The sequence below is a fragment of the Diplotaxodon limnothrissa genome, linkage group LG6 (genome assembly GCF_057381915.1).
Source record: "Diplotaxodon limnothrissa isolate DT_005_m linkage group LG6, D_limnothrissa_male_GT1.1, whole genome shotgun sequence".
NCBI classification, from domain to species: Eukaryota; Metazoa; Chordata; class Actinopteri; order Cichliformes; family Cichlidae; genus Diplotaxodon; species Diplotaxodon limnothrissa.
This window is the reverse complement of record NC_140601.1, coordinates 33,237,682-33,259,400: the sequence shown is the minus strand read 5'-3', so window position 1 is coordinate 33,259,400 and position 21,719 is coordinate 33,237,682. Positions and strand designations below refer to the sequence as shown.

The following is a 21,719-nucleotide window of genomic DNA, read 5'->3' as shown; positions in this document are numbered from 1 at the left end:
TTTGTACTTACTATATATTCTCAGCTTCAGTATTTGTAACAACAGTGATGGGGTTAATAAAGTTTTTTTTTTTTTGTTGACCTTGTTGTGTTTCCTGTTAATCAGAACATGTTCCATACGGCTGCTTTCCACCTTGACTTGTGTGGAAGGAAGCACTGCAACAGTAGAGAGACTCAGCACGTTGGCTCGCTCCTCGCCCTCCCATCTCTGGCTCCTTTCTGTTTTCCGATTTCATTCATAAAATGCAGCACCACCATTTTCACTCCAGCCTCATGTTGCTAGGCAACTGCTGCACAAAAGGAAGGGGGGCCTGTCTGTGCTCTCTTGCACATTTTATCTTAGTTGAAGGGACCAACTCCCCCATCCATCCATCTGTCTACTTCTCACATGTCTGCACAGTTGACCAGTTTTTCTTTTCATATATTCATATTTAGCAGTAAAACCCATATGCAGCTTCAATTGTCCTTTAACAGCACTCTGTACGGTGTGGGGGGACTGTGATATGTAAGTTACAACCAAGTATTAGCAGAATTAGTGATTTGGTTTTTGAGTCCGTTTTACATAACCGTGGTGGTGTCCTGTGAGCCCAAATGATGGTGTCAAACCCTGCAACAGCTGAGAGATCTCGTATTCATAGAATGGATGTTTTTTTTTTTTCATACCATAAGTTTTTTTGTTTTTTTTTTAATTACCAGCACAAGGTGAAATTGTTATTGAAATTAGATATTCAGATGCAAATCCATGTGAAACCGAGCCTTTTGAAGGTCCCGTTCATAAAAGGACTCTCGGTCATATGCTAGGCTAAGCCTGCAGGTGTTCTAGGTGCTGGGGTGGATGTGCTGTGTTGAAGGAGGCTGTTGGAGGGTTTCGGTGACTGTAAAATATTCAGAGAGACGGTATCTCTCTGAGTGTTTAGAAAGACCGTCTTGTTTCCTAATATTATTTCTCACTAAATACACTCATCATTTAACGCACGACGGTCTGCGAAATGTTTAGAAGTCCTGCCAGCCCGACCGCGCCGCGCGTGCGTTAAATTCTGACCAACATTTCTAAAAATAGCTCGCGGTTGACGTCACTTGGCCAAACGTGTATCAGTCGCTTGGTGGCGGTGGGAGTGGGGGGCTGAAGAGGGTTTTTTTTTCTACCTGCCAATCGTTACTCAGAGCCAATGGACATCTTCACATTCGCCGAGATTCCCACGGTTCGCCCTCATCTAGCCAATGGAGGACGGAAACCAGGAAAAGTGGGCGGGTATGTCGTCGGGAGGAAAATAATCGGTGACGTTCCCCTCACTCGCTTTGTGTAGGGCGGTAGGATGGTGCTGCTCTTGATGGATTGCGAAGAGCCAATCAGTGCCTTCCGTGGGATACCGGCATACATAGGTTGCCAATCCGCGGGCTGGTTGCAGCTGTCAATCAAAAACCGGTTCTGGCTAGTAGGCGGGACGTTCAGTCGACTGTAGTTCCGTCATCTCGCTCGTCTCCGAGGCTACGGGGGGCCAATGTTGATTTGGGTGAATTCCCGTCGTCGTCGGACCCCGCCGAGGTTTAATTTTTAAAAGCTGGGTTTGGTAACAAAAAGTGGCGGCTCTTGGGCTGAGAATATCGCGTCCCCGCCTCTGGTGTCGTTTTTCTTTAGGCTGGGGAGAGGTGGGGAGCCGGGGGGGCTCGTTCGGCGGGGGCTGCAAGGAGGGACAGGCGAAGACTGGATCCTCCGTGTTCAGGCCATCTGCGCCGAGCTCGGCCTTACGGTCCAGTGAAGCCCCAACGACCGAGATACCTCAAAGGTATCCTCCCCGTGGATTTGAACTATATATCAATTGCCGGTTGCTGATGACTGAGGAGTGAGTGAGCCCGCTTTACCATCTCGTCTCGCCCTGGCACCGCATCAGCAGCTGCCAGGCTATTAAAGACCAAGACCTCGGAGTTAACGCTTGGTGCTTTTGGATTTAGAAAATACCGAACAGACCTAATCGAGATTAGATCGGCTTGAGAAGGCTGCAGGGCGGCCAAAAAGCCACGGATCGCCCGTTGACAGGTTGTCATCATGGGCAACGCGCCCACGGCCAGGAAGGGCAGCGAGATGGAAAGCGGTGGGTACCGTCGCCTGTACGCTAAACATAACACATTGCTCTGTTCCAGACTCACGAAATCACCAGAGACGGTGTGACACAGCGGCTATGTTAGCTTCAGTTAACATTCCATGCAGCGGCCTATTTCTGCTGTCTGATTTAAAAAGATCCACTCATCCTGCTCAGTCCTTAAATAAGCCTGTGTCAGGATAGCTTTCAAGAACCCAAATTAGGCAGCTACATTTCAATTAACTAACCTCATAATATAGAGACAGATGAATAGGTGCTCGGTAGTAGTATTCCGCTTTGAACAGAGCTTTTTCTTTGGATTCAGTTGATGCTGCTTTATAATAAAGCAGGTGGTAGTGCCGTTTCCATAGCCAAATCACTTCACGAGGTGCAAAACAACCAACAGCTATTGTAAGCTGCAAGAATCTTGGCAACTTCACATCCTCTTGTACTCAAATCTTGGCGAGATCACAACAAGCTATGTGTCAGATATTTCCCAAACGCACAGTGCCTGTTGTCTCTGGAAAGAGATGCTGCTGAAAGTGTGGGGGCTATTTTGTTTGGTGAACCCCCTTAAGGTTTGCAGATTGACACTGAGTTAGTCTGATTGTCTGCTGTACTGTAAGTCCAAATATAGAAGGATGAGTGTGCTCATGTCTGGGGTTATACTTTTGTGTTTGTTTTTAAATTCATCATTTTTGAAATAGCAATTTACTAGGAAATGATATGTAAAGGTTTATTTAGTTATGTATGTGTCACAAACTGGAGTAAATCTGAATACTGTGATGGATTTCTTTTTAAGAAAATCAAAGAAACAGTTATTCCAAAAGGCTTAAATGCTTGACATTTAAATCAAGACATCTAAGTATATGACATAGCTACTTGGTATAAATGCATACCGGTCACTGAGCAGCTGACACTTTTAGTGAAGGTGAGAAGGGAAAGTGTTGATAGTTAATACCGGTAGGTCAACAAGTGTTTTGAAATGTGTCCTGGGATTTAAGCTTTTAAATGAGTATACTTGTTCATGAGATTTCAAGTTCAGGTATTTTTTTTGCACTTGAGAATATTCTGCATGTAGTTTTCAGACTATCAGCCATCTGGACTAATTGCTGTACATTTAGAAAAATCCCAACAGCCTGAATTACCTTACAGACAGATAAGACGATCAGTTTACGTTTCAAAACTTTCTACACACTGACAAATCATCCATGTAGCCACTGGGTCTTTGTGAGTAATAGTTATGAGCAGGTGGTTTTACGATGGATATGAATAAAATTTGATTTAATTAACAATTTTTAGTCAGACTCTGTGCTGTTGACTTCAGACAATAAAGTAGGTGTTCTGTTTCTTTATTTTGATGTTTTTTCACTTTCTGTATACACACAGATGCCCCACTAAAGCCTTTCTTATGTAAACACTGGTGTGTGTTTTTTCCACAGTCAAGGAATTCCTTGCTAAAGCCAAAGAGGACTTCCTCAAAAAGTGGGAGAATCCTGCACAGGTTAGTGTGTGTACTAAGTCTGCCCACTAAGCTTCAGAAGTATGATACACAGGATTTATTGTTTGTACTTTAATCCTAACTTTGTTTGCATGTTAGAAAAACAGAATTTTCACTCCCAATTCTGTATGGCCAAAGAAATATATACATTACTTCTGTGTGGGCTGCTGTTTTTGAAAATGCCAATCATAGCTACTGAAATTTCACTTGTTTCATGTCTTTATTGTTTATTTGTTCAGTATTACCAGCTATCACTTTATGCAAATCACTGAAAATTATAATTTTAATATATACAGATGGCGGTATAAATACATTTGTTTGTAAATAGCATCAGTTTTATTATTTATTGGCTATTGGTTAGTGATGATGCTACTGTCTGACTGTTTTTAAAATGCAAGTTACTGTTTCAAGTAAACTGTGACATAAAACAACTCCATATGTTTTGTAATATTTAATGCTGCAAATTTATATTCAGTATACATATTTCGTATTGTATGCAGTATGAGTAAGAAAGTTAGAAAATATCCCCAGGGCAATGTCAACTGTATCAACCCTAAAGCTGTGTGTGTGTGTGTGTGTGTGTGTGTGTGTGTGTTGTTGTTTTTTTTAATTCACTTGTTTTAGATCACCTAATATTCTTCATAGACATTAATTAAACCATTAAATATACATAAATCTGTATCAACATTGTTTTAATTTATACTGTATATAATTTTCTCCGTATGTTTTGGGACACTGGCTTATTTTTTTTTGTATTTATTTAAGCTTATTGAAGCTAAATGATGAATTTGGGGTTAAAAAATATACTGAATTTTTATTCAGTTTTATTTATTATTTTCAGATTGTCAAATGAACAAATTAACACAATGATAAAAGGGCCCATTGCAATACTGTAATACTGAGCAAAGCTCACCAGTACTGCATTTTTTTTTAAATGGATCTCAAGGATAGCTTGTTTCACTTGAAATGAGAGCTCTTTCAAACACATGTTGTGGGTTCATAGCTCCCAAATGCATGTACCACACTTGAAATCATCTTCAAAACGTTTTTATTTTTTATTCTACTTCGGAAGAAGTAATGAAGAAACAACCCACAGCTGTCAGTGAAACGGGTTATGTAGCAATGATCCAATTACACTTGAGCAGCTCAAACTATGGCACTGGGTATAAAAATTGCAGTGAAGGCAATATTTTTGTTTTGACTTTTGAGATAAAGCTGAATATCTAAGCCTAAACCAATATTTATCACATATGTATGCAAAACCGTCTATGACAGTATCTAAAAATATATGAGTGTTAAGCATGATTTGATTCTATGTAGGAAAACATCAATTATTTATGATAAATAAGTTTCTGGGACCATCTGAGCCTGAGAAACAGTTCAGGTACCACAAACATGAGTAAAAGTTTTTTCTTTATTGTTCTTCAAATTTACACTGTATCCTGTATGCACATGTGTATTACTTTCTATTAAGAAATTATAAACCATACATACCAAATATATTAATTTATATATATTATCTATTGCATATTTGTTTATGACATGTGCAAAGAATATATACCATGAAAATACAAGAATTAGTGATAAATGTGAGCACACGAGTAGCTGAAAATAAAAACTCGCTACCAGCAACATGACCCTAAATATCCCATTTTCACAAAAATCAGCTAACCGTTTTTGTTTTGTCTGTTCAGAACACTGCTTGCCTGGAGCAGTTTGAGAGGTTGAAAACCCTGGGCACGGGCTCATTTGGTCGTGTTATGCTGGTGAAGCACAGAGAAACGGGACAACATTATGCGATGAAGATCCTCAACAAGCAGAAGGTCAGTCTGGGTCAGGGGTCACCAGAATCACAGAGGGATTGGGGTGTTTAAATGCGCTCCCATCCATTTTTTAGTTAGTCTTCCCACAGAAAACAGAAATGTAATTGATGTGAATACTGCACTCGGAAGATTTTATTCTTTTATGCATTTTGTTAAAGGCCCTTCAAATACAGGTGAAATTATTATCTGAACCCACTTGTGCTGAAAGCAGGGATTAGTTACAGTCACAGAGCAGAGGTTGTCTTTACGTGGATAACACCAGAGTAATTTTAATATTCAGTTAAAATAAATCTTTGACTTAATCTGTGAATAAGATGATAATTAATCCACAATATAATTATATTATGGCTTAAAGTGTGTGAATGTGTGTGTGAATGGGTGGATGATTGTGTATAGTGTAAAGCGCTTTGGGGTCCTTAGGACCAAGTAAAGTGCTATACAAATACAGACCATTTACCATTTAATTATCATCTTATTGATAAAACACTGAGATTGGGATTTTAGCAAGATCAAAATCAGAATGAATATCTATATCTATCTATCTGTCATGCTGTACTAAAGTACTGGCAAAATAATTTTTACATCAGTAGGGACATGAAGGTAATCCATGAATTTACAGTCTTCTGCAAGTACTACTGACAGAACACATGCCTGAGAGAGTGAGAGAATGAATGTACATGAACACGATGGTGTTGTTTTGCTATGGCTGTTTTCACAAAAAAGTCTATGTTGCACTTGTTTCAGGGAGGTGGGCATTATACTTTTATTTATTTATTGCCTCTGCATACATAGCACCATATTGTTGTACTGAAAATTAACTTTAGTAAACAATTTAGATGGAGTTTTTGGTCCACAGGGTCATCTCCCAGGGTAAACCCAATACTTTCACAGAAGCTAAACTACCATCGCATCTATCTAAGACAGACCAAATCACTTCAAGGACATAGGGTCCCCAAACCATTTTAAAAATAGCCTCTGGCCCCACACAAGCCATTTTTGCACATGCAAATAGGGCAATGCGATGAAATAACTCCCTCAGTTTTCAGAGAACTGGGGTTACCCTGGTAAACAAACATTGCCTTTTAAGCTTTACTTGGTATCGCACTATTGGAAATGTAGCTCACTCCCAAATTGCATGCTCTCCTGCCAATAGCACCTCGAAGGCCGACACCTCACACCAACCCCAACGTTCAGCTAGCAGGCCTCATTAAGGCCTGAGCATGCAAGTGAGGACGCAGTTACATCAGAACAGTACAAATTAAAAAATGTGTGGAAGCCCAACTAGCAATAACAAAGATGTAATCCACAGAAACACCCTTAACAAGGCCCCACAAGGAAGCCATTTCTCTGGTAGAATGTGGATGCTGGTGAATGCTGGTTGCACTGGTAATCATGCCATCACTATAGCCTCCACCATCTAGTGTCACAGCCCTAATGAAAAGCTAAGCTAGATTCCCGAAACCTCGGCACAAAGGCAAGGGAAGGGACTGCAAACAGGAACTATGGCAAGATACCAAAAAATCCCTGAAGGCCTAAACTTGCCTTTGTGCCTCAGTTTAGAAAATTGCCATCAGCTCTTGCTAATTTATATGAGTCTCTGGGGCCAGGTACCTTTGACAGCCCTCCCCTCAAAAACAGCCTTCTAACCTTTCAATCAAGCATCTGTTTCCTCATAACCACCATACATAAGAGGACACTGGTTATGAACAATTTTGGGTCACTCCAGTGAGACATAGCTACCAGATATTTAGAGAAATTGTGACTGGGACTCAGATGACATCTCATATCCATCTGCAGAGAGGACACCTCCTGGGACACTGGCTATTACATGCTTGCATATCATATATATATATAAGCGTGACCTTATGGGGAAGATGGAAAATGGCCACAATGCCTGGATAGGAGGGAAAATGACATCCTCCTCATCGTCATCATTATCATCAGAAGATACTTTTTAACTCATCCTCATCTTCTTCCTCCTTGGAGTTGAGGAGCTGATTAAAAAAGGAGTAAGTTCAGCCTTGGGGTCTTTGATCATATCCCCCCAGCAAGTGCAACCTGAGCTGGGTATGTTGCTCAGCTTCGCTGCAGTGTCAGAAAGACAGGGATCGGCTTTTGCGGCCCTGGGCACTTGCAAATGCGACTCCAGGATTCTGTCTGCCCATGTGACGCCTTTGCATGTTTGACACCCACATAAGTGATTCAGAGGGGTTGGGGGGGGGGTTCCCTCAGATATTCAACCAGCAAAAGCAACGTCCCTAACCTTGCTACCACTACCATTTACCACTACCAGAGAATGCAGTGGCACCCATAGGCACCAATTTTCAGCTTGGACAGCTAGCAAATAGCTATACAAGCACAAGCTCACTTGATGTGCTGACTTGATAAGGTGCAGAATTGCAACAACGCGACGACTGCTTACTAGAAAAATATACTGACATAATTAAAATATAATTAAATAAAATATTTATGTTAGTAATCCTGAAACCAGAAACGTTCAGGGAATACCTTTCACAACTGGATCTGTAAACTGTTAAGTGGATAACCTTGGTCCAGGATCACTGGTTAAGCTCTAATGATCTTCACAGGGAAGAAGGCAAGAATGCCTGGTGTGGGGCCAGGGCCTATTATAAAGGGGGTCGGGCGAGCCTGTGTCCTTGAAGTGATTGGTCTGTTACAGATGGAAGTGGTGGAAGTGGAGTATCTGTGATTGGTCTCGCCAGAGAGGCCCAAGTGGCATACCAAGTGAGGTTTAAAAGAGAATACTATTTTAACCAGGTGCTGCCACCCTACCGATGCAGCCTTGTTGTAACTGGTGATGTAGAATATGTTCATAAGTCTTCCCAGCCAAAAATCTGCCACAAACTCTTGTTTCCTGTTAAATTTTGCACTATCCGCCTTGCAACCTCCTTTCATCTAAACTACTTCTAACTCTAAGCTGATTTCCCATGAAACCCCAACACGTTTCATAGTTATTTTAAAGTTCAAAGACATGGCACAATAGCACACTGGCCTATAGTCTTAATTATGGAGGAAAATCTTGAGAATACGGACTTCAGGTTGTTTTCGTAAATGCCACAGATGTCTTGCTGTACCTGGAGTGTCTGTTTGTTAAAGTTACACAATTTTGGAGACAGTAATACTACTGTCTTTTCATAAAGAAGTAATGTAATAAGTAAGAGTCTTTTTATCATTTGGTGAGCAGCTGAGATATGATTTTGAATGTCAGCAGAAGGGTACAGTGAAAGAAGTTTGTTGGAGGTGTGCAGTCTTTTGCCTGCAGCGCTTCATCTTACAGCTCACTCTGGCTGTTGCTTCTTGTTCCATTACTTTCTGCAGTATCTCAAACTGATCTGCTGTCAAAGAAATATGTCAGTTATATTGTTTTGTTGATCCATTTTTAATGAATGATAACAGTAACAAACACAATGCATTTCCAGCTGATACTTCATAATAAAAGCAAGCTCATTTTTCAAAAGTTAAATGGTTTTAATGGGAAGATGCAGCAGTAGGAAATGTTCGGTTTTCATTATCAGTAACTTAATACAGCATTTTTTCCAGTAATGGTGCCACAGACACCCATGTTATAATCCTCCAATTGCAAAAACACTCAAATATTGTGATGATTGGGCCATAGGCAGCATATTACTTCAACCTGTGAGAGATGTCTTAACAGATATGTATTTAAATGAAAATTGCTAGTTTCATATTTGCCTTAAATTTCACACTCTTGTCTTACTGGGTAAAATGTCTCTCTCTCACTCTCTCTCTCCTTCTTCTTTCTGTCTCTCTCTGCCTTTCAGGTGGTCAAGCTCAAGCAGATAGAGCACACTCTAAATGAGAAGAGGATTCTTCAGGCTGTCAGCTTCCCTTTTCTGGTGCGGTTAGAGTACTCATTCAAGGTATGGATTATTTTAGGTGTGTGAGAGCACACATGCCTGTGGTTGTTTGATGACAGCGAGTGACTGCTTAATTTCTCACACAATTAAAATAACAATAAAAGAACTCTTTAGCAAAGTTTCGCATATTAATTCATTAAAAAGCCACAGACAAATGTTATGATCCATTCGAAGCTGTTTCTTAGCTGCCTGATTAATATATATCCATCTTTGTGCTGGTCTCAACCAACTCCTGAAGTTACTAACTTGCCACTAAATACTATTTTCAACTGCTAGTTGTTACTTTGGTCACTGCTGGCAATGGTCAGTGCTTTATTTAACATGTGTTATGCATACCTGTACTTAAAATGATTCTGAAACAATAATAAGCAGAAAATGGCTAAAATTTGTTACAGATCCGATGATGGTTTGGTTACTCACACACAAATTAGTTAATTCAAAAAATAATTTGCTTTATTTATTCAAACTATGAACTAAGTGGTCACATTAAGTCTGCATGTTTTTAAAGACCTCTTGGAAGTGTTTACAAGTATCTTTGGCCAGCAGATGAGAAGCCTATTTGTAATATTTTTGAAAATTGAGCACCAACTCTGATTGTTTTAATGATTAAAATTAAATAATTTATAGTGCATTAATCTTTCAGTCTACTACCCCTTCCATCACCACTGTCAGTCCTGTTGAGTTGTATGTAAGTACATGGTGAAGTTGGCTTTAGATGTCACATGAGCGTGTGACATGGACGTGCACAGACTAATCCTGCTGATGGCTATACTCCAATTAATGCCTTATTCAGGTTAAGCTGTTTAGATGCACCTGGAAAGCCAGGGATTGACTATCCTAGACACCTTAAATAAACCTATTAACAGAATATTCCAGTCCACGTGTGTTGTCCTACACACAGGAGGAAGAGTCAACAAGAACAAAACATATGCAGTGTGATTTGTGTTAGTCGGTTACACTACTTATATCTTGCAAAACTGTGATATAAACAACACACAATATACAAACCAGGCCTTCAGTAATGTTCCTGGGTTAAAGTACTTTATTATTTATATGGCAATACTATAAATAATAGTCAGTTAATGCTAACTAGCAAAATACCAGCTAGATTAAACAATTTGGTAACTGGTGAAATTGCTCTTCTCTTTTTTAGCTCACGTAATTGAGTTTTAACTCCTGTATATGTGTGTACCTGAAGTGCATCCATACATGGGCATGCTTTTGTGTGTTTGTGTGAGTGCCACTAACCTTCGTCCTCCTTTCTGCAGGACAACACTAACCTCTACATGGTGATGGAGTATGTGCCAGGTGGCGAGATGTTTTCCCATCTACGGAGAATTGGCAGATTTAGGTCAGTGTTTGAATAAAGTTTATATCCAGAAGCATTTTGTGGATTGCTACAAGAGTAAACAGTGGACTTTGAAAGCATTTCTGTTATCTTGTATTCTACATAGGCACAAAGCACAACAACTCTAGAAAAGTTTGGATACTGTGTCGCAATATAAGATTTAAAAACCTTTTTTCCCCAGAAGAATTATTATACTATCCATGTCTAGAGTTACATGACATTATAACTTAATTAACAGCTTAATCCAAAGTTGCAAGATGATCTGGCTTATCCCAAAGCAGCAAACAAATGTCATGCTATTTCAGATTATAGTATAATGTAGAGTATTGCTTGCCTACATCTTTTCCATGTATTAATTCCCATTCAGTATTCTTTCTTCTATCATGTCTCCTAACCTACGGCAGTATTTTCAGCTCTTCTCATCTCTATGCTAGACTCAAGTCATCTCTGCTATTCGATCACCAAACAGATCCCCTTTTGTCTCGTTGTGTTTATGTGCAGTGAGCCTCACGCTCGGTTTTACGCTGCTCAAATCGTTCTGACCTTTGAGTATCTCCATGCTTTGGACCTGATCTACAGAGACCTGAAACCTGAAAACCTGCTCATAGACCAACAGGGCTACATACAGGTAACAAACTTACTGTTAATTATTTATCCTTCACAGACCGTGCTGATGAATTTGTGTTCCATATTTATTATGTCTGCAACTGACAGTAATTTTTTTAGCACACATTAATCCATCTGTTTTATTCCATTTATCTAACATCTTTTTACTTAAATATTTTAAAACTATCATCACAGTAAGAGTTTTCTAGAGCTCAAAATTAGAATATTTTATGCCACGTACAGCTCAACAGATATGAGGACATTTATTTTCAGTGTGAGATTCGTTAACCTTACAAAGGTGTTCTTCACTCTGGAATCGTCTCTGTGTGCTGGTGTACCACCCTCTAGTGGCGAACTGTTGCATAACAGCTGGTGACAATTTCCCTTGATGCGGCTGTTTTTAGTGCCTCTCTTTCTTGCTGCCTTTCATGTGGTGTTACTTAGCCTATTTGAATTTTCTTTTTTTTTTTTTTTTCTTTTTTTTTTACTCACTGTCGTTGTCATTGTTCTTTGTCCCCTCTTAGGTTACAGATTTTGGCTTTGCCAAACGTGTGAAGGGCCGGACCTGGACACTGTGTGGCACCCCAGAATATCTGGCTCCAGAGATCATTCTCAGCAAGGTGCGCTTGGCAGCCAGCTGAACTAACTTTAAGCTTGGGGTAGAGGCTTCTTCGTTTTTTAAGGCTGGGATTATATTCACTTGTGGATAGCTGTAGGTACCTCATAGGAAAGATTGTTTCTATTATACATTTTTACAGTTTGCTTGGAGTCCAACTGGAAGACAAATGCATAACTGTTGGTTTTTCTTTCAGGACAAGTCCTAAAAATCATGTGATAATATGTGAAGGTCCAATAGCTTACTTTGCTTACTTGCAAACTATAATACCAGCGTTACACCCCTGTGAATTTAAAGCTGATCACACGAATAATCTGCAGTAATATACAGTCATATAAATAATCCTAGCAGGACATGTTTTAGCAGTACTTTTGACAAGCAAATTGCGGTTCACTCTACATGTGCATATACGCTTTAAGATACTGGGAGCATTGTGACACAAAAACATGCCCATCTGTCTGTATCAGTCCCACCCCAGATGCTCTATGAATGTGTGTGCACACAGATGAGAAGTTGTGTACACCTGAGTAGAGAACACACAGGTCTCTTCAGTGTTTGACATATGTTAGGAAAACACTGATGACAAAACTCATTAAGAATATTGTTGTTTGCACAGACTGGCAGCATCCTCATTAGGTGCCAGGCTTTGGGAAGCTTACGTGCCAGCAACTTTAAAATTGTGCAATAAGTATTAAAAGAACATTTGAAGTGCTGCAGTTTGTATATATATAGACATTTATGGGCTTTGTAACCCTGGTGGGTTGTGATCTATAGACTCTGTGAGTGACAAGCAGGTTCAAGTTTCTCTTTCTTAAACACCAAAATGATGGGAGAGTATTTTCACTGTGCTCTCTGTAGCTCAGGTCACTGGAAGACTGCCACATTCACATTCCTCATTTTTTTTCCCAACAGTTGAAGGTAGGATCAAAAATTGCTGTCAGAGATGGGTGGAGGCTTTAAATAAGCAACTTTTAAATGTTACACAAATAATTATATAAAGTAGTTCATCCAAATGGTGTTGAATGGTAGTGCCCAATATTATAAACAATACTAAATAATGTGGCTAAACTTTTAATTCCAATAAATCCAAACTATAATGTAAGTGAGGTTTCCGCTAAATGACTGAATGACTTACAAATATATGTTTACAATCAGACAGGAAAAGTCATTAAAGCAATTATTAAATCCAGTGTATATAATAAAATGTACCACAAGTCACCAAATTTAGTCTTAACAGACAAGCTTTTTGTCTCAAAGGCATCCCAAGATACTCCTCACAACAAGAAGTGAACATATCATTATCGAAAACTGACATATCATTATTAAAATGGAGCTATTCTCTTTATTTCATGCTCTGTATTTTTATTTTTTGGGGATTTTATTATTGTAGTTTTGCATGATTCACAGTTCGAGGTAATCATTTGTCTTATTCTGGGACTTGGTGCAGCCCCTCAGTTCCTCCACTGTGACTGAAACAAGTTTTCACTCCTCTCCCTTTGAGGCCACCCTCGCTTTAAGTCAACTCACAAATGAATGATTTGAATAGCAGGTGGGTGGGGCTTATGTGCTCAGGCAAAAGCTGAGTATCTGAGATGACCACTCTTGGTGTCTTTGTCATCATGCAGATCCACAAGCTTAAACAGAGTGCCAGAAACTGGGTGTTGAAAGCTGTCTGAAGCCTTATTATTTTAAAAGTTTGGCTATGCTTAATGTGAACGTCGAACATTGTAGCAGTACATATCTGCACTTTGCATTAGGAAAACATATTGAGTGTAAGATATCTTGGAAAGCTAATATGTAGTTAGATTGGAATAAGGATTGAATAAAATTGAGTCTCTGAGACCATGTATATAGGAATTCATTTGGGACCTCGAGTGTAGTGTGAGTGGACCTTTTAAAGGTTTGGTCCAAGTACTCCAACCATGTGTACTAACTATGATACAGACACGTGTAGACACAAGCTGTCCAGTAACTGACAGTAACTAAGGCTAACAGGCTGTGAATGCATCCTTACTGTGTGCAGCTTTATATAACACTTTATAATCTGGAGATACTGAGTTGACAATTAATTATGTGGAATAAAACAAGCCACTTTATTGATTTGTAATTTTACTGTAAATAACAGACTATCGAGATAGTTCATCATTTATTTTCTGTGGGTTTTTTTTTTTTGTCTGGGGAATTGGTGCATTTGTTGATATTACCCGTGTACACAATTCATTACAGACATATGATGAAATATACATTTACTGCATCATTTTATATTTTATCTTAAATTAACTTAATGTTTTTTCTTTCTTCTTCCGTTACTCCATCCTTGTCATGCCCCCCGCTACATCCACCAGGGGTATAACAAAGCAGTAGACTGGTGGGCATTGGGTGTACTCGTCTACGAGATGGCAGCAGGGTACCCGCCTTTCTTTGCTGATCAGCCCATTCAGATCTATGAAAAGATTGTTTCAGGGAAGGTGAGTTTGACTGTCTGATTAGCATTTTGTGCTAATATTTAATGCTTTACACAAGAGAACATGACTCATGATGTGATATTAGCTTGTTTTTTTGTTGTAAAAATGTATTTTAGTTTACTTTGTATTTAAATTTCAGTTTTAGGTTAATCCTGAAAGAGTTTTGGGCAATGTTTTTTTCTTTTTTCTTTTTTTTTGTGGTAGAGTGGGTATGGTGTAGTTTCAAAAAATGTGTTTTTACCATAGAAACACGGACCAAGTAGAAGCATCTGTTTTGATCTGTTCAGCCATGTTTTTCCTTTGTTGGTCTCTGAAAATACTCTGTGGTTTGCATTGTATTTGTTCCACCCACATTGTTGTTTCCAGATGTGTAAAAAGCAGCAATTTTTTACGCCATCATATTAGAGAACCTGGCAGTTAGAGCCTTGATCCAGCATAATAAATCTGATCAGGGAGGATGTAAGAGGAGCATATTTCCTTTATTTATTTCTTGTATATTTATAAGGGGAGTATTGTGATCGTTTCCAGTTCCATAATTTTATATTTGGACTTTAATAGAGTTGTGTTGCATGATTCAGATTCCAAAATAATCCTTATGTATTTTATAACAACCATTGATACAGCACCTCAGTTCATCCACTGTCTGAACTAAGCTATTTTGGCTCTGCCTCCTTTGAAGCCACCCTCTCTTTAATTCATCTTTCCTCTGACTGGCTGTCCACCTCACACAAAGAATTTGAATAGCATCATGTTCACTGTACCTGAGGTAACCATACTGAGACTATCTGCTATCTTTTGACATCATGCAGATCCAAAGTTATGTTCGCTTGTATATGAGTATTTTAGTAAACTTAACTTAACTTAACTTAACTGTGTGGTAGTTTGAACCACTGAAAACAGCTTTTGAAAAATACCTTTGAGGGTGAAAATTTTTTAAATCTATATATCTGCATTTATGTGTGGACAAGGAACATTTAGGTTTTTCTCTCGCAACATGAAAGCTGTCCACCTTTATCTCTCCCCATCTTTTTTTATGTCAGACTGTGTGCCTTGTTATTGTTTGTGAGCTTTTTATTGGCCAACATTTCTTCATGGTTGGGTTATATCACCATCTGTTGCTTTAGCATGAAATTGACAGTGTCTAAGATTTTTTTTTGCATTTAAATGTGGATGGAAATCAACTTGGATTAAAAAAAAGTACCTGTGTATGTGTGGATGTAGCCCAAACGTGGAAAAAATATTTGAAACTGGGTGGTGAGAGCACTCTGAGCCTTCCCAGCAATTTCCCACCAAGGTCAGACCGTCCAATGGTCAGAGAGATTGCAAAGAACCAACAAGCTACATCTCAGACTCTACAGGTTTAAGTTAACATCTTAAAAATTCAAATTCATGAGATTAAAAATAGAAAAAGACTGAGCAAGTATGACTTTTTGGAAGAGTTGCCAGAGAAAGCCACTTCTTTCTAAAAAGAACAAAGCAGCACAGCTTAGGTTTGCAAAACTGCATCTGAATAAGACTTCTGGGACCCTCATTTACTAATATGTGCATGGAAACATTGGTATACTGCAAAAGAAATGAGGAAAATCAATGTCAAATTTATGACAGGTGCACACTGACCAATTTTTCTTACCACCATGTATATGTTAATAAATCAGCCTCATTCTTAATCAGCTGCTTCGGGGTGAAACATAACTCGGGTGCTGAATAATGTTTAGCCTGAGCTAGTCACTGTGGATCAGTTGATATGAAAAAGACAAACTACAGGAAAAAGAAGAAATTAGGTGGAGGACATGGACCACATGATCTGTCAAACCCAGATAAGAAACGCATGGCAATAAAAACAAAGAAAACAAAAATACGCCTCAAAATTCTCCATCATCTTTGGTATAGTGTCAAAAAAGAGAATATTAGAAGATAAGTTATGACATCAGACAATGATTGAAGTTATGTTTACACATGTTTTATTTTGAGGGGTTTTTATTTATTTATTTAATTGTAATTCTGAGTATATGGGGCCTTACGGTCAACTGTAAATGATGACTGAAAAAAAAAAAAAAATAATAATAAGTAGCAGTGGTATAGTAGAAGTAGTAATACTCATTTTAAAGACCTATGTCATGCCCTCATTTGTTCATGCACACAGTCTGAAGGACTTCTAATTATGTAAAATACAAACCTACGAAAACATTGATAAATCTGTGCGTGAAATGTTGTTGTGAGTACAGACTTTTAGACACATAAGAACAAAGCGGACAAGTTTGGCCATACATGCACAGCTACACGTTTGGAGAAAACCAGACACAGCATAATAGCACGTACACCTCAAACCATTAATCAACTCTGTGGAGGGGTGATGTGTTTTATTTTTCTGTTATTGTGTGCTTATTCTACAGGGAGTGCAGAATTATTAGGCAAGTTGTATTTTTGAGGAATAATTTTATTATTGAACAACATCCATGTTCTCAATGAACCCAAAAAACTCATTAATATCAAAGCTGAATGTTTTTGGAAGTAGTTTTTAGTTTGTTTTTAGTTTTAGCTATTTTAGGCAACTTAACAAAAAACAAATATATACCCATTTCAATTATTTATTTTTACCAGTGAAACCAATATAACATCTCCACATTCACAAATATACATTTCTGACATTCAAAAACAAAACAAAAACAAATCAGCGACCAATATAGCCACCTTTCTTTGCAAGGACACTCAAAAGCCTGCCATCCATGGATTCCGTCAGTGTTTTGATCTGTTCACCATCAACATTGCGTGCAGCAGCAACCACAGCCTCCCAGACACTGTTCAGAGAGGTGTACTGTTTTCCCTCCTTGTAAATCTCACATTTGATGATGGACCACAGGTTCTCAATGGGGTTCAGATCAGGTGAACAAGGTGGCCATGTCATTAGTTTTTCTTCTTTTATACCCTTTCTTGCCAGCCACGCTGTGAAGTACTTGGACGCGTGTGATGGAGCATTGTCCTGCATGAAAATCATGTTTTTCTTGAAGGATGCAGACTTCTTCCTGTACCACTGCTTGAAGAAGGTGTCTTCCAGGAACTGGCAGTAGGACTGGGAGTTGAGCTTGACTCCATCCTCAACCCGAAAAGGCCCCACAAGCTCATCTTTGATGATACCAGCCCAAACCAGTACTCCACCTCGCTGGCGTCTGAGTCGGACTGGAGCTCTCTGCCCTTTACCAATCCAGCCACGGGCCCATCCATCTGGCCCATCAAGACTCACTCTCATTTCATCAGTCCATAAAACCTTAGAAAAATCAGTCTTGAGATATTTCTTGGCCCAGTCTTGACGTTTCAGCTTGTGTGTCTTGTTCAGTGGTGGTCGTCTTTCAGCCTTTCTTACTTTGGCCATGTCTCTGAGTATTGCACACCTTGTGCTTTTGGGCACTCCAGTGATGTTGCAGCTCTGAAATATGGCCAAACTGGTGGCAAGTGGCATCTTGGCAGCTGCACGCTTGACTTTTCTCAGTTCATGGGCAGTTATTTTGCAACTTGGTTTTTCCACACGCTTCTTGCGACCCTGTTGACTATTTTGAATGAAACACTTGATTGTTCGATGATCACGCTTCAGAAGCTTTGCAATTTTGAGACTGCTGCATCCCTCTGCAAGATATCTCACTATTTTTGACTTTTCTGAGCCTGTCAAGTCCTTCTTTTGACCCATTTTGCCAAAGGAAAGGATGTTGCCTAATAATTATGCACACCTGATATAGGGTGTTGATGTCATTAGACCACACCCCTTCTCATTACAGAGATGCACATCACCTAATATGCTTAATTGGTAGTAGGCTTTCGAGCCTATACAGCTTGGAGTAGGACAACATGCATGAAGAGGATGATGTGGACAAAATACTCATTTGCCTAATAATTTTGCACTCCCTGTAGAGTCAAATGTGACACCATTTTTCCGACAAAGGAAGCTTGGTTGACCAACGAGAAAGTCATCTCACACACACGAGCAAATCTAAAACAGAAGGTTCAACGGCCTAGTCAAAGTCCATACTTAAACCTGATTGAATTACTGTAGCTGGAACTCGAGAGCTGTGCACAAATGCACGCCAGCAAGCTTCAATGAACCGAAGCAACCATTGTAAAGAAGAGTGGGCTAAAAATCCTCCACAACAATGTGAGAAGTCTGGGAAGTCTCTCAAGACAATTACTGGAAGTTATTGCTGGAAAAGGTTCTTCTACAAGCTACTGATTCATATGATGTACTTAGTTTTTCCCAGAACTACATAGAGCCATGTCATTGTATTATAAGAATCTACCAGTGCTTCACTACAGAAGATAACGAACCCGAGAGCCTGAATCTCATCACTACATGAAGTTATCACTGGTTCAATCCTCATTTTGTGCTCTGCCCTTAGGTTCGTTTCCCGTCTCACTTCAGTTCAGACCTGAAAGACCTCCTAAGGAACCTGTTACAGGTGAGAGCAAATACCGCAGGCATTCAGACGTTTAGGTTACATTTATTTTTTCTTTAACGTGACCGTGAGAAAAATATGTTTGTGTTATTTTAAGGTGGATCTCACAAAACGTTATGGAAACCTCAAAAATGGGGTCAATGATATCAAGGGACACAAGTGGTTTGCAACAACTGACTGGATTGCCATTTACCAGAAAAAGGTATGTTTTGGTGAGTGTACTGTGTGGCATGTGAGACTTTTCTTCCCTTCAGTTTGTTTTATAATAGTTTCCTTTATGTGACTTTAGGTGGAAGCTCCCTTCATCCCCAAGTTCAAAGGACCAGGCGACACCAGCAACTTCGACGACTACGAGGAGGAGGAGATTCGCGTCTCCTTCACTGAGAAATGTGCCAAGGAGTTTGCTGAGTTCTAGAGTTAGAGAGCAAGAGAGGAAGAAAGAAGGAAATAGGGAGAGTCAAAGGTAGGCTGGTCAAGTGGGAGACATAAGGAGAAAGTACTGTCTCCTGTCCAATCACAAGCACCAGCTACAAAGAGGAAAAATCGGATAGAGAAGGAAAAAAGAGCAAGGAGACTGATAACCAGCAGTGTTGCCTTTTCTGTTGTGTTTTTGTTGTGTTTTATTTATTATTCTGTCTTATTTATGGATCCCTTTATAATGAAGGTGTGCTTCATGGGTGTTGAGAATCCAACTAATTTGGAGTTGCCTCTACACATTTTCACCCGAGATCTTCCCTTTTCCTTTTCCTTTTTTTAAATCCATCTTTTAGTCATATTCACACCGCAGCAAAGAGAAATCAGCCTGTCTGTGCTGATCTAGTCCAGCCTCTTAGTCATTACATGAAGACTAATGAGTTTTGTGCAAGTTTAGGTCTCAGTCTGGACAAAAGTTTCTTAAATTTTAACCGACAACTGGCTAACATGCTCTTTGTTTTTTTTTAAGCAGGAAGGGCATGTAAGTAGCAGGTTTAATAGGTCTTGCACACATATGTACTTTCAGCTTGGATGACTTTACATTTTGCAGTTTTATCTCAATTTTTCCTTCAGAATTTAAACTTTTACCCTTTCATATCATAGACACACGACATAACTTAAGGCTTGATGGGCCAACAAAAAAAAACAAAAAAAATGAATGCATTGTGTGTGCAAAATAAATTTCATCGAGAGACAGATGATGTTTTAAGGGGAAAAAAAGTCAGTTACGTTTACTGTGTAACTATCCATCTACCGTTCTTATCATTGTTAGAATTAGTGCATATCTACGGTACTCCATTCTAAATGTTATTAGATACTAGTGGCTCCAATGATATCATGTCACGCTAACAAACAAGGAAATACGAGTAAGGGGATGGAATTAACTCGGTTTTTAAGGGTGTTTTAAAGAAACACTGTAACGTAATGGTATCTCAGGTTTGAACATATCACTTAATAGACATTTTATTAACATACAGTGTTAGGATCAGCAGGTAAATCTGTGATATGGATTTGGGAATTTAAAGTTCTGGTTCAAATTAAGAGAAACAAAAGGGAATATTCAGACTTTTGGTTAGCGTCTTCCACAGTTTGCCCTTCCAGAAGATTTGATTTTGCTAACTGACTCGACAACTTTGTTTTCATGAAAGCACTTCCTGTCTCGGCTCAGAGTTTACGTAATGGCCACAGTGATTCTGCTTACTGAATCAAGCCTTTGGCCCTTGATTACTTCAACTGAAAGAGACCGCTTGAGGCAAACTACCTTGAACTGCTTCCGGCTGGTGGCCTTCAGAGCATTTTGACCAGTCACTGATGGCAGTTTGGATAGTGCGCTTTTATGGTCTTCAATGGAAATATGTATTCATGTTCACCTCATCTTATTACCCATCCCTTTCTTCTTATCACTTGTAAAGTAGGACCACACTCTATGTGACAGTCTTATATGTGACAGCAGCTCTGTTACTGTTTATGTGTTTTAAACATGCACAGTTTTTGTTTCGTTTTGTTTTTTGTGTGTTGGTGATGATGTAAAGATGACTGGCACTCCATTTAACAAGTTAGTGAAAGCTAGAGCTTCTGGCGGTGAATCGAGCTAATACCGAGAAGAGAGAAAAATAATCATAGCGCATGGTATACAACCTGCTGATTTGAAGAATACAACAAATAGCACTTTTGGTATTCAGTGTCTCCTTGGCTCCTGAGCTATGGTCACAGAATATTTCAGCAATGGCCAGAGAGGGTCGTTACTGTAGGATTTGTTCATTCACAATTTATGAGATAAAACAAAGTGACACTGATGTTCGTTTCAGACATCAAAATGCCTTCTTTATTGCTGTAATTTAATGTGCCACAATAATGATGGTTTCCTAATTTGATTTATACAGGCGCTTTGGTTTTTCTCCCATCGTTATAAACTAGATAATATAAATTCACATACTTCCCTCGAGTCTGAAACAGTTCAGATAGCAAAAAAAAAAAAAAAAAAAAAAAAAAAAATATATATATATATATATATATATATATATATATATATATATATATATATATATATATATATATATATATATATATATATATCTCAAGCATTTTCTCCAGGATACACATTTGTTATGTGTAATGGTTTGTGTCTATCATTTGTAATATGGAACAATAGCCCCCACAGCTAATTGTCCACTTGCCATATTTACTTATTTATTCGATCAACACTCTTTTCCCACTCTGTGCGTGACCCCAGATTTACAGTGTGGTAATTTGTTTAAAAAAAAAGATCAATTTGAGAATGTGCATCACAGAAGCACAGTGTCAGCTGAAGGTCTTAAAGGACCACTCCGGTGATTCAGCTTTACTGTTTAGTAAACTTGCATCAGAGGCTGCGTTATCTTATTAGTGCCTTGCATGGGTCAAGCTCCAAAAAACAAAGTCCTACATCTCCCACATCCTTTAAATTCTGCATAAATGTACAGTTT

General features: G+C 38.9%; 1 protein-coding gene across 1 annotated transcript; it reads left to right on the top strand.

The window, feature by feature from the left end:
* Positions 1-1,690: 1,690 nt before the first annotated feature.
* On the top strand, positions 1,691-21,189 carry prkacab (protein kinase, cAMP-dependent, catalytic, alpha, genome duplicate b). The gene is made up of 11 exons (XM_085355064.1): positions 1,691-2,092; positions 3,523-3,584; positions 5,276-5,404; positions 9,208-9,306; positions 10,572-10,654; positions 11,153-11,279; positions 11,782-11,877; positions 14,219-14,341; positions 18,724-18,783; positions 18,878-18,982; positions 19,070-21,189. The coding sequence occupies exons 1-11, from the start codon at positions 2,047-2,049 to the stop codon at positions 19,193-19,195; spliced, it is 1,056 nt and encodes a 351-aa protein (XP_085211190.1). The 5' UTR covers positions 1,691-2,046; the 3' UTR covers positions 19,196-21,189.
* The last annotated feature ends 530 nt before the right edge of the window (positions 21,190-21,719 follow it).

Excerpts from the sequence above, each read along its gene's own strand:
- prkacab (XM_085355064.1), top strand. The coding sequence starts at position 2,047 with ATGGGCAACGCGCCCACGGCCAGGAAGGGCAGCGAGATGGAAAGCG. Across the intron at positions 3,585-5,275 it reads AGTGGGAGAATCCTGCACAG|AACACTGCTTGCCTGGAGCA; the intron begins GTTAGTGTGTGT and ends TTGTCTGTTCAG. Across the intron at positions 9,307-10,571 it reads GGTTAGAGTACTCATTCAAG|GACAACACTAACCTCTACAT; the intron begins GTATGGATTATT and ends TCCTTTCTGCAG.